General features: G+C 39.2%; 1 protein-coding gene across 2 annotated transcripts in view; it reads right to left on the reverse strand.

Moving 5' to 3' along the window:
- Nedd4 (E3 ubiquitin-protein ligase Nedd4) overlaps nucleotides 1-15,152 on the reverse strand; it is a 41,508-nt gene that overhangs the window by 17,426 nt on the left and 8,930 nt on the right. Inside the window, exons 6-10 of one of the 2 annotated variants that reach the window (XM_045759436.2) lie at nucleotides 14,905-15,067; nucleotides 5,301-5,428; nucleotides 4,544-4,691; nucleotides 2,916-3,098; nucleotides 783-896 (exon numbers count right to left, since the gene is read on the reverse strand). In XM_045759436.2, coding sequence (XP_045615392.1) covers nucleotides 783-896; nucleotides 2,916-3,098; nucleotides 4,544-4,691; nucleotides 5,301-5,428; nucleotides 14,905-15,067 — 736 coding nt within the window. The remainder of the gene's footprint in view (nucleotides 1-782; nucleotides 897-2,915; nucleotides 3,099-4,543; nucleotides 4,692-5,300; nucleotides 5,429-14,904; nucleotides 15,068-15,152) is intronic. The other variant, XM_045759437.2, reaches the window with a different exon arrangement.

The raw sequence follows: 15,152 nt of genomic DNA on the forward strand, positions 1-15,152 counted from the left end.
CATTTTCCTTGAAACTAATGAATTACATTTTAAAGTAGAATTCAAACAAAATTTACCAGATGGATAACTATTATACTGTAAACTACAACAATAATAATTGCCAACTACCATACACTGATTGTAGTAGTGCAGTTTTCTGTAATCCTAAGCTGAACTATAACAACTCCATATAGCAGAAATTTCTTGATACTGTATGTATCAAGTATTCATTGCCCAAATAACCATCATCTGGTCATACTGTGATCTATTTAGTTCAATAAAAAAATTCAGAAATATAACTTAGTCATGCTCAGCACCATTTGGTTAGCTAGTAATTGTCTGGATCTGACCTGTAGTGCGTCTCGGGAATTCTACTCCCTCAAGCTCGCCCTGAGGCCAGGCTCGAATTGGCTGTGTGATCACATCATTGCAGCCTCGCTTATATTGCTGCCTCATAGTGCAATTTAATCATAGAAATTAATCACCAACTTGCAAAACAACTTGTAGTGATAGGGCACATGGAAAAAAATGGATCTTTGGAAATAGAATAATACATTTACCCCTTTTAACACTGACTCGGCAAGGTCTATACTGGGGCATACCTCCAATATTTGGAGAAAAATATCATGCTAAATTTAGCTCACCAAAGGGTACCATTAATTCTTAAAACCATTAAATAAACTTACCATTAAGATAGCATTTATATTATTATACTGTATACATAAATAAGCAAATATATAAAGATTATGAAGCAAGCATGCACAGAGTGCAACGGGTGGCAAGAAGTGTGCATAGGTGCATACCTTGGGTGCATTATTGGTAACACTAGAGTTGTTTATGGTGATAGTGGATGGGGTTGCCGGGGACGACGCTGTTGAGGATGGTCGTTGACCCCCTGTGCTTTGTGCCTCTTGAATCTGTCAAGACAAGTGGTGGTCAAGCATAAGTGTACCCCTCTTCCAGCCTCATCCAATGACCAATATGGCTTCTATGGGCTAGTATAATGCAATGGTGCATAATATGACATATACAGTGAACATAGAATAGGGATCATTTTTTAATTTATCAACAAATTTGATAAATATTTACTGATGTGCAGGTGCTAAATGATTCAGGCACAGGTTAAAAGTTTGTATGCCAAATACTAATGTGATATTGTGTAGCACTTCAAAGATAATTAATACAATACTTTAATAACACAACATGAGCCCATCCTTCAATAATTAGAGTACTCATAGCAACTATTTGGTCAAATGTACAGAAATGGAGTGTTGGGCCTAAAAATGTACACATTCTCTATTACAGTAATGAATTAGCCTAAATGGCATACTAAGAAATTGGAAATCTAAAGAACCTAACCTGATCTGACCAAGGATTCCAAGACCTAATGTGGTACTTACATGGTATATATGTGCTATACTAGGCCTAAGAATGCCTAATTTGCTTTTCATGCCCACTACAAAATGTGAAAATTGTTGGCTGCAACAATTCATATTTATACGTTTACATTAATAGCTACTATAAGCACTTCATTTCAAGAGGATGGTCTGTACACACACACACAATTAAAATAATTCTCTAACTTACCAGGCTACCTAAATTTTTTCAGGCTTTATTTGCTTCCCTTGCAAAACTATCAAATGTTTTATCTATTCATCACTTTCATACAAATTACTCTGAATTGTAGGTACAGCTGGAATGTTCGTGATGAATTCTTCATCCTCCATTTACCTGTATTATTTTTTACCATCCTCCTGTATAATGGTTGCTATTTGCTTGCAGCGAGTACCCAAATGTGGGAAGGACAAATGCCAATCATCAATCATGTGCACGTTACATAAAAGAAGGTCGATCAAAACAAGAGAACTGTAAAATTAATAACTATAAAAAAATTGTAAGAACTAAATTAAAGAGCAACATAGGGACTGAAGAAAATGATGTAGTGTGGCCAAGTGAATATTAGTTCCACAGAAGGCCTTAGAAAGATGCATTAACTGGGGAATAACATACGATATATTAACATACATGTGTATGTTATCTAATTGCAGCCTATGTTTATATGACCCAGCAGTCCCCGTGACGAAGTGGTGAGACGCTTGCCTGGCGTTTCGCAAGCGCTTTGGCCTGGGTTCGTATCCAGGCCGGGAAGGATTTACTGGGGCCAATCCTTAACTATAGCCTCTGTTTACCGAACAATAAAATGGGTACCTGGTTAAACGATTTGGCGGGGTCGTATTCCAGAGAATATTAGGATTAAGGACTTGCCCGAAATGCTAGTGGCTGTACAGGAATGTAAGAACTCTAGTCTATATAAATAAAAAATATAAAATAACAATAATACAGTAATAATAATAATAATAATTACTATTATTCTTTTATCAAGCAATTGCATAATAAAGTATCCTCATTAGAATTTCACATTCATCATGCTGAAAGTTCCATGTTCAATTCTGGCTAGGAGTTACAAGTATGATACTAAGCCCTTAAAAACTTTGGTTAAAGATTGCCATTTAGCAATATATAATACAGGAGGCAACACAAATTTTTGTTTCAGATCTTATCACTGCTAATTTTGATTTTTCCTTAATTTTACGAATACCAGTATCACTACAGGACAAGTTTCTTATTAAGAGTTACTGTATAATGGTAATTCACGCAATAGCTTATGACATCCGGAAAACACATTTAAAAGTAATGTTTCATACTTATCTACATTTAACTACATACATCTATGAACAATTTAAACCAGAACTAAAATCTAAGCACTTTGTCACAAATTTTGCCCAAGGCGTACATAAGCTTATCTATTTAAAATGGCTCTGTTCGAATCATCGTAACTAAAATCTTAAGCACTATCACAATACTGATCTAAGAAGTATATACAACATAGAAAGCTTATCTACAATATTTATTGCTGTTCGGTGCACAGGTCTCACCTCTTCAGAGGTCACTTCCTCAAAGCGAGGTCTTGCCTCTTCCTCATGAGCATGTCCCTCTTCCCCATCATCCTCTTCCTCCCCCTCCTCCTGGTCCTCCTCCTCCTCCTCATCATCATCCTCATCATCATCACCACCATCATCCTCCTCCTCCTCCTCCACTTCGTGGTCACCGAGTTGTTCCTATAGTGATCCCCAACACACGAGTCATGTAAACATGCAACAGTCACATGCACAGACCAAGTGGAAAAGAGGTAAATCCATTAGTTAACACAGGCACGAACTACTACTGCTACACATACAATTAAATAACACACAAAACCCCAGACAGTGCTTAGGTACAATTACTGTGCAGTAAAAATCAAGCTAAGACAACTATTGAAACAAAACAAAATACAATATTAACACTAGAACAGGGAGAAAAATTGGATTATATCTAAAAAAAGAAGACAATTATCAACCATGTAATGTAAGGGTATTAGTGTTACATCATTAATTTTGGCCACTATTAAACTTCAGTGTTTATTCAATGGCATCATAAAAGCTTGATTGAAATATGGCTGACACTGTAATGACTGGTATATAAAGTTTGGCTTTTGTGGTTGTTAATGTAAATGTTTCTCCTAGTTTAAGTTGTAAGCCTCCTAGTTGGAGGCCTGGTCGAGGACTGGGCCACGGGGACGATAAGCCCCGAAATCATCGCAAGGTAAAATACCAGTTTGTTTTGTGTTACTTTATATATTTCATTTGTGTTTGAGAGTATGTATTAGTAAATGAGTATGATTCTGTGTGTACAGTTTCCCCGCGTGTTTTCATGAGAAGAGTGTCCTGCACTCGATGAGGGCGAGAGGGCTGAGACTCCACACACACAGGTTGGGTGGTGTGTGCTCGTGAGGTACTCAACTCACTGTGTAAGGTTATTGACCTCCATTTATGTCCAAGTGTCTGGAACTGTAATTGTTAATCTGGCGAGTGAGAATTTTTCTTGTTAGTGCATTATCCCTTTTCCTGTGTTTAAATAAATGTAAAGAATGCACCTTGATTGTTTTTTGAGTCTAACCAAAGCAAAATTATGGTACTGGTTCCACGTGGTCATTCTTGTGTTTGAAGTGCTTATAAATGCATATTGGTTCTACATCCCTGGTTTAAAGTAACGTACCTATACTGTAAATAAGAAAATAAGGACGGGTTTTGTGAGCTCGTACTCTAGGGTACGGCTTACAAGCACGTGCCCTTACAACACATAGATGATACAGTGTTAATGAAAATCAACATAGGTATTGAAAGCAATGAACTGAGATAGATATGTATGGTAAAGACCATGGAAGACCTCTAGAAATAAAGAGTAATGGAGTTTGAAGACAAGAGGGATTGTGAGGATTCATTCTCAAAATTCATTTTCACATATTTCAGTGGGAATATTTTTTTCTTGAGGTAATCTTGAGATGATTTTGGGGCTTAGTGTAATGCAAAATATAATACATTTCCCATTACCTGGGACTGCAATAAATTGAGAGAACTGCTGCCTTACCATGTACTGTGAAATTAACAATTAAGGGACATGGAAATAAATATGAAACATAGTAGCTTCATTTTAGTAATGGTTTACTTAACAAAATAAAACATACCCGCTGCAGGACAGCAGAATTATCTCCCGCTCTGGACACTTCATTGTCATCCACAGAGATGTGGAATCTCCTCCGAAACTCATTTCGAAATTCATTCTGTGCTGACTCCATGCGTGTAATCCGTTCTTGCTCATTGTTGGCCTGGGAGCTGTTTAAGGAGGGGGGGGGAAGGAGATGTGGTGAACATAATAAGGTTATTATGCGTTGCATTAATAACCCTCCAGGGTTATTTAGGCAACCCCTGACAGGCATTAATAGAAAAGGCAAAACTATAAAAATTAAAATTGATCTGCAAAACTACATCACCCAGAAACTGTAGTACAGTGGCTTATATCCTCAACTCACAATCAAGAACCCTGGGTTCACTCCCCAGGCAGATAGAAATGATTGTGCACATTTCCTTTTGTCTGATACCTCTGTTCACCTAGCAATAAACAGGTACCCTCAACCTTCAAGAGTTAGGTAAGTGTTATGGCTTGCATCTTGGGGAAGTTCAGTAGTTGACCTTGGGACCGTGATAAGCCTAAAAAAGGATTCCTGGCCCCCTGACAATGGGAATTTAATGCAAATTTGCAGCTAAAGGATTAATAAAAATGTATCTAGTAAATGTACAGAAATTTTAAGAATTACATGTACGATCATTTACCTTACTACAAATTTTAAAATTTTCGGTAATATACAGTACATGTTTTTTTTACAACCACTACCAGGAGTTCCTTTGATTAACGTAATTTATATTTAAAAGGGTTAAGTGTACCTGGTTGGTCGGTCCCATTGCGTAGTTCGGGCATTGTGGTTTACATAGTAGGTGCGGCCATTGGCATCCTGCCGCTCCTCCCATCCTTCTGGCATTGGACTCTGGCCATCATTTGGAACCAGAACTGGCTGTATCAAAACAAATTTTTAAACCAATACAGTAGTTAACATTTTCCAACTGCATATTTTTTGCCTAAATAATGGCAATTAACATGAATGAAACACATTAGTTTTAAAAAATTTGTGTTAACATTACTAAATATGCCTGTTAAAATCAAAGTAACTTTTGATCATCCAAATGTGAAGAATAGCTTGATAAGGAAGACCCGAAGAATGTTTCGCTAATAAAAAATAAAAAAATTGACATTTAAATTTTTAATTTTACCTTTGCTCTGATGTGACTATTAACAATCTTCATTATTCAAATGCTGCCACAACACAATCATAATAAAATATTTATTTTACTTTTCTCTTAATAGATATGCAGCAGTTCACTTTAAAGTTAGGAGGGCTAAGCAGAATCTGTATAACAAAGCTTCACACATTCCACCACAAAAACTGGAATCCTTCTCTCATTTTCACAACTTGTATTCAGTTTGAATACAGTACTTTATTTTGATCCTTGCTTGCTGAAAATGTTCAACTACCCTAATATATTCTTCCTGCCATTCTCTTCTTAGACATTCTTAATCTCTGAACTTAATTTTTAACTAGTGGCCTACATTTATACTTCATTTGGAGTTGCTTAAAACCCCATATAACTAAACTATGTTCAGCCATGGGTCTTGTTTGTTTGAGGTGCAGGTGAAGGGAAAGTCTGATGGATGGAGCTGATGAAAGTGAAAATGTTTTGCTAGTGTAACAAGCTGAGATGTGACAAAGCTACTGTACTGGGAATGATGAGGTATATACAGGAAACTACTAAATGCAGTGGAGAAAAAGTAGAACGAATAGGTGTGGAAATTTGTTGGAAAGAATGTGTATATGGTGCAATGCTAGAGGAATGAAAAAGAGTAGCGATTGTATCTTTATATTATACTATAATGGCAATAATAGTGACTTAACCACTGGACTGCGCCGGCTGAGAAAACTCAGTCGGTGGGAAACTCTGTGAGCCGAGAAAACACCTTTAAATATTTTGTACCCATTCAAAACACATGCGTGGTAGGTTGTGTACGAAATGGACTCTTGGGACCTCCAGTGAGAAGCAGCCATCTTTGAAAAAATTCCTAGAATGTCCTAGAGCTGCTGGCTGGCTCAGTTCCAAGTGAGCAACCATGGGTGGCACATGTGCCTCTGGCTCCCAAACACCTGTTCGACGTGGTGTTGAAAGATCGCTCTCTGTCCGTGAAATTCAGACCTTATTGTTTGAAGAACATAAGGGTCATGATACTGATGAAGCTAAGCACAATAAGGATCTAAAACATGGGTCGGATGTCGGACCCCAAGGGTCGGAACCCTATTAGTCATGACATCATTATACTTTTCATTTTTCATTGCCTTTCACTTCTGTACCATGCACAACAATTAAAACAACACATGCCTTTAATCTTAGACTTTTAAAACATTTAACAAAATATACTAGCTTATGCTCTTCATCACAGGACTAAGCAGGTGGCTTAACAAGCCCTTTAAACAATAAAATGAAGTCAAATTTCATGAATTGTACATAGGAACATATAGAATTGAAATAATTTAATTTAAAAAGTACCAATAACAAAATTGACTCAAACAGTCCTGCAACTCAGGTATAGTCATATCACAGTAAGACTAGGTGCTACTCGCAGCTCCTTTAACAACGGCCACGAACGTTATTCCATATAAACATGTAGCTACTTACATACAGAAACATTCTCAGAAACAAAGCTTCCACATACCCACAAGGCCCTAAGAATAAACTATCAACGCCATTTTTACTGACCAAAAATTATTCCAGTTTGCGAGGGAAGTATTTTTGTCAAAAATATACACATACAAGTCTCTTGACCCACAGACACACTTGGTGGCACACCAAAGCACACTCCAGCTATCAAAGTGCCATTACTATCTAGCAAAAACCTGATACAAATTAGGAAAGCTTGGGAATAGAGATTATCTTAATTTAGTAGGGAAAAAGACTAAGGCTGAAGAACATGCATCTAAGAAGACATTGATTTCAGTTACAGTGGTGTCCTGCTCAAGTCTAGATAAGGAGAGAGAGAGAGGAAAACAACAAAAGTTATCCTTAGGTGTTAACAGAATTATCGGATGAAAGGTCAAACTAATCTAAATATGCAAAATGAATACTGAAAACTGGAATGGGCAAGAGAGTACAGACTAAGAATGTCCTTACAAGTAAATTACAATCTATGAAGATGAATATGGATTTCATAAAACTCTAAATAATAAAAGGGAATAACATAAATGTATGGACAAACTAAATTAATACAGTATTGGAAGCCGATGATTAAGATATTTAAGATGAAATACAGTACTGTTGGCGATTTCAACTTTGTCTTCCTAGTCTCAGTTTGTGGGGTATTCAACAAATCAGCATGTGTAAGCAGCTATTTTAAAATCACAATGATATTAAACGATACATAATGTGAAAAAATGGAATAGGGATGCAGGAAATAGACTTTCATAAAAGGATTGTTGCAAATAACACGGGAAAGAAATATGGTAACATGAAGGGGGGGGGAGGCAATAAGAATAGAAAATAGGGGAGAAAAAACAATTAAGATCACAATGAGCGAAGTGAATAAGAAGGCACAAAGCATAATATACCTCAAATGATACGAAACAGCAATCTGAAAATGTTTACAGGTGAACATTGCCATAATATATTAAATATTTTTACACTGACAGTTGAAATCCCTGCCAAATACAGTACTAACCACTCATCAAAATGCTACGTTATCTATGGCTATCTCCAAAAAACTATTATTTACTCTAGAATTATTCCTTGACCTTAAGCACTTGGAGCAGAATTTGAAGTGCAAAAATGCATCTATAACAGATATCCAAGGTGAGGGTAGCATTCTTCAGTAATGAAGTAGAGCGGAATATGTCTCAGGGCTTGAACTTGTAGATTCACGTTTGTAGAGGCCTAGGTTTGTACTAGCAAAAATTGTAAATATGAAAACCAAACTAGAAAAGCAATAGTAAAATGTTGAGGCAAAAATAAGAAAACTATAGGGATTTTTTAAAAATATCTCACAGATGAGAAGGGAAAGAAAGAGGGACAACAAACACAGCAACACTAAAGGTTTATTACACAAAAGCAGAAATATCACAAACAAAATAGAGTAGATAAATTAAATGCACTTGTGTGAGCAGAAACACTAGACATTATTGCAATAACAGACACATGGATGAATGAAATAAAACAAGGAATAACTCCCAAGGTCAACTTTCCTCCTTACAGTACACAAATTTGTTGAAATTTCAGGCGTTTCTTTTATATAAAATCCAATAACCTACAAAAGAATTAGGTATGGTTTAATCACATGAAGGTGAGCAAGGAAGGTATGCCTAGTCCAATATATTTCACAATATGAAAAAGGTCGTTAAGGAATTTCAGGAGTAGAGAGTACAGGGTGGTGTAAAGGTGGTACAATGAGTGCAGGGTGGTGTACAGGTGGTACAATGAGTGCAGGGTTGTGTAAAGAGTACAGGTGGTACAATGAGTATAGGGTGGTGTAAAGAGTACAGGTGGTATAAAGAGTACAGGTGATACAATGAATGCAGAGGTGTAAAGAGTGCAGGGGTGTAAAGAATACAGGTGGTGCAATGAGTGCAGTGCTGTAACGACCACAGGTGGTACAATGAGTGCAGGGTGGTGTATCGACAACAGGTGGTACAATGAGTGCAGTGCTGTAATCAACGCAAAAGAAAGAAAAGAAGGTCAACTGGAAAATATTATCAGGCAAACAATATTATAGACTAGTGTAGCCCCATATCTGTCTAAACTAGACTAACTAGCTGTTAGCAGCCATGTGTAAACTATTGTATCACCCCCCCCCCTTGATCTATTTAAACTAATAAATTTTCTGTACAAACTCGGCCTCACAATAACTACACATGGATGCTTAAACTACCATGCACAGAAGCGTAAAACAGGAAGCCACACCTAACGTGAAAAATACTGTACACCCAAGCACGATTCCATCACGTATCCTAATCTTAACTATGCAAAAAAGAAAGAACAGCCGAGTAGTAGGCCTAATACAAAAACTTCTCTTTGAATAGCCTGCTAGTCCACTCCTAGTTGATGCACCAACACAGTACAGGAAACTTATTTTAGATAATAATATTGACTTGTGTTGAAATGCTTAATATCAAGAATGTATTCATATTAGTAAATATTGATACCGAATAAATGATTAATTCCGCTTAAAGAAATTAATATACAAGTATCCCTTAAAGCCATCATGATGATTACCTTTTAAAATAATTTCCCTGCAGTGAAAAAATTAAATAAATAAAAATTAAAAAGTAAATTCAAGCAATTGCTGAACATCAACCTTAAGAGAGACATGTATCTTGGTAACCAGGAAACGTTGCTTTCAGATGAAATACTATGGTCAGATGGACAAAGTATATCCATCAATTGTACATGGAAGTGTAAAATGAGATGACCAAGGTACATCACTACATTACTACCAAATTGTATGTCACTATTCATCACTACCTCAATTAATTAACAAACCAAGACAACAGTTAAATTCTGAAGCCTTAAAATCTATTACTGGAGTAAACTAGCCTTCAGATAACCAAAGTGGACCAACCTGAACGCTGCACTTTTTCCGAAATGCAGTGAACTGTAAAATGATGTAAGCATAAAATGGGGAAACAACTACACAACAGTTCAGGATCTTAGATATTCATTAAGATATAAAAATGAGTGGCAGAAAAAGAGAGATTAATCAGAAGAAAAATTTAATATTTATTTGGCAATATTCATCGTACAAGTGTGGCAACATGAAAATAACACATTAAACATGCAGTCACAATCTTCGTCACATAACATGATCTCAAATTTACAGATTCATTGCAATTTCAATGATTCACAGGTTTTTGGCATCAGTAGCAATAACAAAAAATGTAAAAATGTTTTGAGGTGTTACTGGATAAAGTGCCCATGGCAGGAGAAAGCACAATTTTATTGAGTGCAGAAGCATCTCTATTAAAACGTGCTGTAGCTAAGTCATAGACGTTTGAATTAGAAAGGAAGAAGATATCACCAAGTGATCCATACAAAACAGCCTCTAGACACTGAACTTGTATGACAACCTTGCCTTTTCAGCAATACAGTACATGTACATTCATGTCTCTATCTTATATGCACATTCATTCAATCTCTCAGTATTAATACACATCTGTTTATAAAACTAAGCATGTACTTTAAGAATCCCTCATTCCATTTGTCCAAGGTATCATCTCTATCAACGAAAAATACCTTGAAAGGAGTTTCAAATGATAGCACAATTAAACCCTATAAAAACCAGTGCTGAATATAACGAAACGCCATTTTCTGGGTAGAACCCCGGAGGCTCCCTGGAGCTATTGGACTGATATTAGCTAATATTAGCAAGAGACTTCAGTCATAAGGGGTTGTCATGCCTACCGGGGATCACTAGTCAGAAACCCTTCCCCATGCCAGGGAGAGGGAGAGGGGGGTTCCAGCACACTGATCGTCAGTTTGGAGGCTGAAAACGGAAACAAAACCTGCCAACTGGGGGAGGGAGGGTGCCAGGGAGCCTCCAGGGCTCTACCCAGAAAATGGCATTTCAATACATTCAATGCTGGTTTTCTGTGGGAGAGCTCCGTCAGCTCCCTGGAGCTAACTACCCAAAGAGCAGAAAGAGAGGGACTTACCCGGGAGGTGGCTGCACAGCACCACTCATAACGAAGATGAGACAACTGGCTGCAGCCGCTGACCCAAGACCGCTGAGGGCCCAGCACATTAACAAGATATCGGGCAACCAGGACCTTGTTCCACCTCCAAAACCCCCACACCCGAATGTCCGCTCAAGACATACAGTATTACCAAACAGCAGCCATAGCTGTGAAGTTATGAACATCATGGGCGCGAGGGTAGACCACAGGCTGGCTAGACTTGATAACCCTGTGGACGACCTGAGAAACTCAAGTTCTGGAACAGGGAACAAGAGAAACTGGGTCAACCCAAAACGCGTCCCCGGACATAGAAGCAGAGGCGCACAGATAACAGTGTAAAGCCACAACTGGACACAAAATAATGCACCCCTTGCCTGACCCAACCAAGCATCAATAACCCACGGACCCTTCCAGAAGCCCATCGTCTCACTCTTCGCCAGAAAAGAAGGAGACAGCTGCAAGCAAACAAAATGTCCACCTGGACCAAAAGAGCTAAAGCCTCTGCGCCAGAGGAGAGCATGAAGCTCCCCAACCCGACCCCCAGAGGCCAAAGTCAACAAGAACAAAGCTTTCTGGAAACAGTCAAGGACCGAAGGGGCCTCCACAAACCGAGGGAAAGAGAGAAAGGAGAGCACCCGGTCCAAAGACCAGGACGGCTCAGGTGAAGCATGAGACAGACCAGAGGTGGAAAAACACATGAGAAAGCTCGCAAAATGGAGCCGAAGTGACATCCACCCCAAACATAAGCTGGAGGATCTGACAGTGCCGCACGATACGAAGCGACAGTATTCGGCATAAGATGCCTGTCCTGAAAGAGCCAAGAAAGAAAAGTCAACACAACACAATCTTGAGACCGAGGACAACCTATGCAGGGAAAGGAAATGGGGAAAAGACCACCAAGAGACTCCATATTGTTGCCAAGAAGAAGACCGCTAGTGGGACACCATTAGAGAAGCCACCTGGTCACCATACAGATGGTGGAATGCCCGCTTCAGAAATTCCAGACGCGAAGCACAGAAGAGTAGAGCATACCTTGTACCAGGTACCTCACCGGCCTGATCTGCTGAAAGAGGCAGAGCCACAGAAAATGCACCGGGTTCGGACACTGAGCAAGCAACGCCTGAAACCAAGGCTGGGCCGGCCTCCATGGGGCCAGGAGAACCCTCCCCTGATAGGACTTGAGCTGAGCCAGAACCCGAAGCAACAGCTGAATCGGGGGAAAGAGGTACACAAGACTCTCAGGGGATGAACCCAGTGATCGCGAGAGCGGCGAAAAGAACAGCCCCGAAGGAACTAGAACAGTTGTCGCAACCAAACCAAACCCAGCAGGTAAACGATCACAGCGAGGTTCAGACTTCCATACAGCTGCTCTAGCAACCGCTGAGTGATCGGGGACCCCCTCTCAGAAACAGCAGACAGCGAGACTGCAGCAGGAGCAACACTGCCTGAGGAAGAGACAAGGATGCTGTCCAGGAATCCTAGACAAATCCCAGCCAAGTCCGAGTCTGAGACGGAACCAGATGGGACTTTCTCGAGGTCACCAGAAACCCGAACCAGGCAAGCTGGGAAAGAACCAAACCCCAGGCGAGCAGACACGAGGACTGGTTGGGAGCCCAGACCAACCAGTCGTCAAGATAGGCCAAAACCCAAACACCTAGAAGAGGCAGACAGGCCACCACGACCTTGGTAAGCCACATGAAAACACACGGTGCCAGATTCAGCCCGAAAGGAAGGCAACGAAAGTGGTAAGCTTGATGCCCCACCACAAAACTTAACCAGTCCCTGAACCCAGATGAATAGGGACGTGCCAATATGCACCCCTGAGGTCTAGAGACACCATCCAAGATCTAGATTACACTGGGTCCTCAACTACACAGAGTCTGTGACTATGAAGCAAGAGTGGTGCTGTGTCTGCTTGAACTACTGCCATTGTTCAAACATATTTTTAATTCAATCACGTTTTCTCTGCATCCTTTCCAAATAAGTTCCAAGAGGCCAGCAAGTGCAGAGAAAGGAATTTACTCTTTTACTTTTTATCTTTTTATTTATGTCTCTATCTACTCTGGGTGTCAATTATGTGTGTGAATGTAAGAGCCAGATGTGGGCATTGTGAGAGTAGGTGTGGCATCGGGAGATGTAAGTATCGGGAGCTGGTGTCGCATCAGATGTGGGTATCGGGAGCAGTGTTGTCATCGGGAGATGTGGGTATCGGCAGCAGGTGTTGTTATCGGGTGATGTGAGTATCGGGAGCAAGTGTTGTCATCGGGATACATGGGTATCGGGAGCAGGTGTTGTCATCGGGAGACGTGGGTATCGGGAGCAGATGTGGCATTGGGAGATGTGGGTATCGGGAGTAGGTATTGCAATGGAAGTTTTGGGTATCGAGTCTTCGAAAGAGTGGTATCACTGATATGGGAGTGAGGGATGTTTCTTGGAAATGGCTCTCACATGTCCACAGTGATCCACACAGTCAAACATAATTAGCTAAATAGCCATCACATGGAGTAAATGCAATAACCAAAACCACCTTTAACACTTTCAAACTTTCAAATTGTACATACAATTATCTTGAACTAGTGTACACCACAAATAGACATTCACTGCCCTGTGAATGGCAGTGGGTATCAATCTCTTCAATCACCAAAATACCTAAGCCCTCCTTCTCTCAATTCTCTTACCCCATTCCACTCTTCAGTCACATTTTCTATACATTTTGTTTCATATAAACCTACCACATCAAGCATTCTCTCCTTGAAAAGTTTCATTCACTGCCATCCTCTTTTGTTCTTCATTTACTCTTCACATTTCACATAGACAAATACGCCTGCCTTTATTTTCTAGAGCCCAGGTAGGTATACATCCTATATAAGAGGTCAATTTTGTCCTAAATGGGGAGAGTTTAGGAAAACGGATTGATGGTTCAATCTTCACAACCTTTTTAATGTTGGGGATACAAGGTCGTTTGCCCCATACCGTGATGGGTATGGAGTTGCCATATTCCTATGCCAGTCAAACAAAGAATATTTGAAACACAGAAATCAACTAAGGAAATGAACGTACATGTTGGTTTTATATACCTTAGCCAGTGATCCCCAAAGGATGTGGCACACCACACTGACGCAACAAGAAAAGATGTTAAGTGTGGTGGGAAGATTCAAAGACAAAGTTCTTCATGACATTGTTGTGAACAGGGATTTTCAGCTCTAACAAATATCAAAGACCGGAAAAGAAAAAGGGCTTCTTTATGTTGATGTTGAGATGAGAGTTTGCCTCAAATTTAATCTAACATAAATGTGATTGCCTGACAAAAACAAGCTCACTTCTCATTGAGTTTGTATACTGAAGGTTACATATGTAAAAGGCTTGTCTATGAGTATATTGCAGGACTGAAACAAGTTTTCATGTATCTGCATTATTTAATTCTTTCTGGATGTCTCATTATTATATTATAAAGTAGTTGTGCCCTGTGTTATGATATCAAGCACTAACAGGAAGTGTTTTTGTATTTGAATGTATTTCTTATAACAAAAAATTGGTGTCACAAGCAAATTTTATCCTGAAATTGGGGCTCAAAGAAAACGTTGGGGTACCACTTGCTTAATCAAATACATTCATCCATGTTACTAATTTTTATACAGATTTTAACTTATCAAAGTATTCAATAAGCATTGTAGTGTACCTGAACAGCATTACTTTTGAAATAAAGATTAATTTTGGGTTCTCACCTGAGCAGGAGATTCTTCATGGCCACTACTGTTGTCGATGCTCACCACCTCCCAGCCAGCCTCCTCTGGCGTTTGTTCGCCAGATGCGCCACTGCTGCTAGCTCCATCATCGATAATATAAGCTACATATAACTGTAGATGACCCTTTACTCTGGATCGTGTACTGAAAAATACATCCTCATTACCTCACATGTTAAAAAATAAAATTTTCAAACCCATTTTCAGTTGCTAAATGCTACTCAAGATTA

The sequence above is a fragment of the Procambarus clarkii genome, chromosome 83, assembly GCF_040958095.1.
Source record: "Procambarus clarkii isolate CNS0578487 chromosome 83, FALCON_Pclarkii_2.0, whole genome shotgun sequence".
NCBI lineage: Eukaryota > Metazoa > Arthropoda > Malacostraca > Decapoda > Cambaridae > Procambarus > Procambarus clarkii.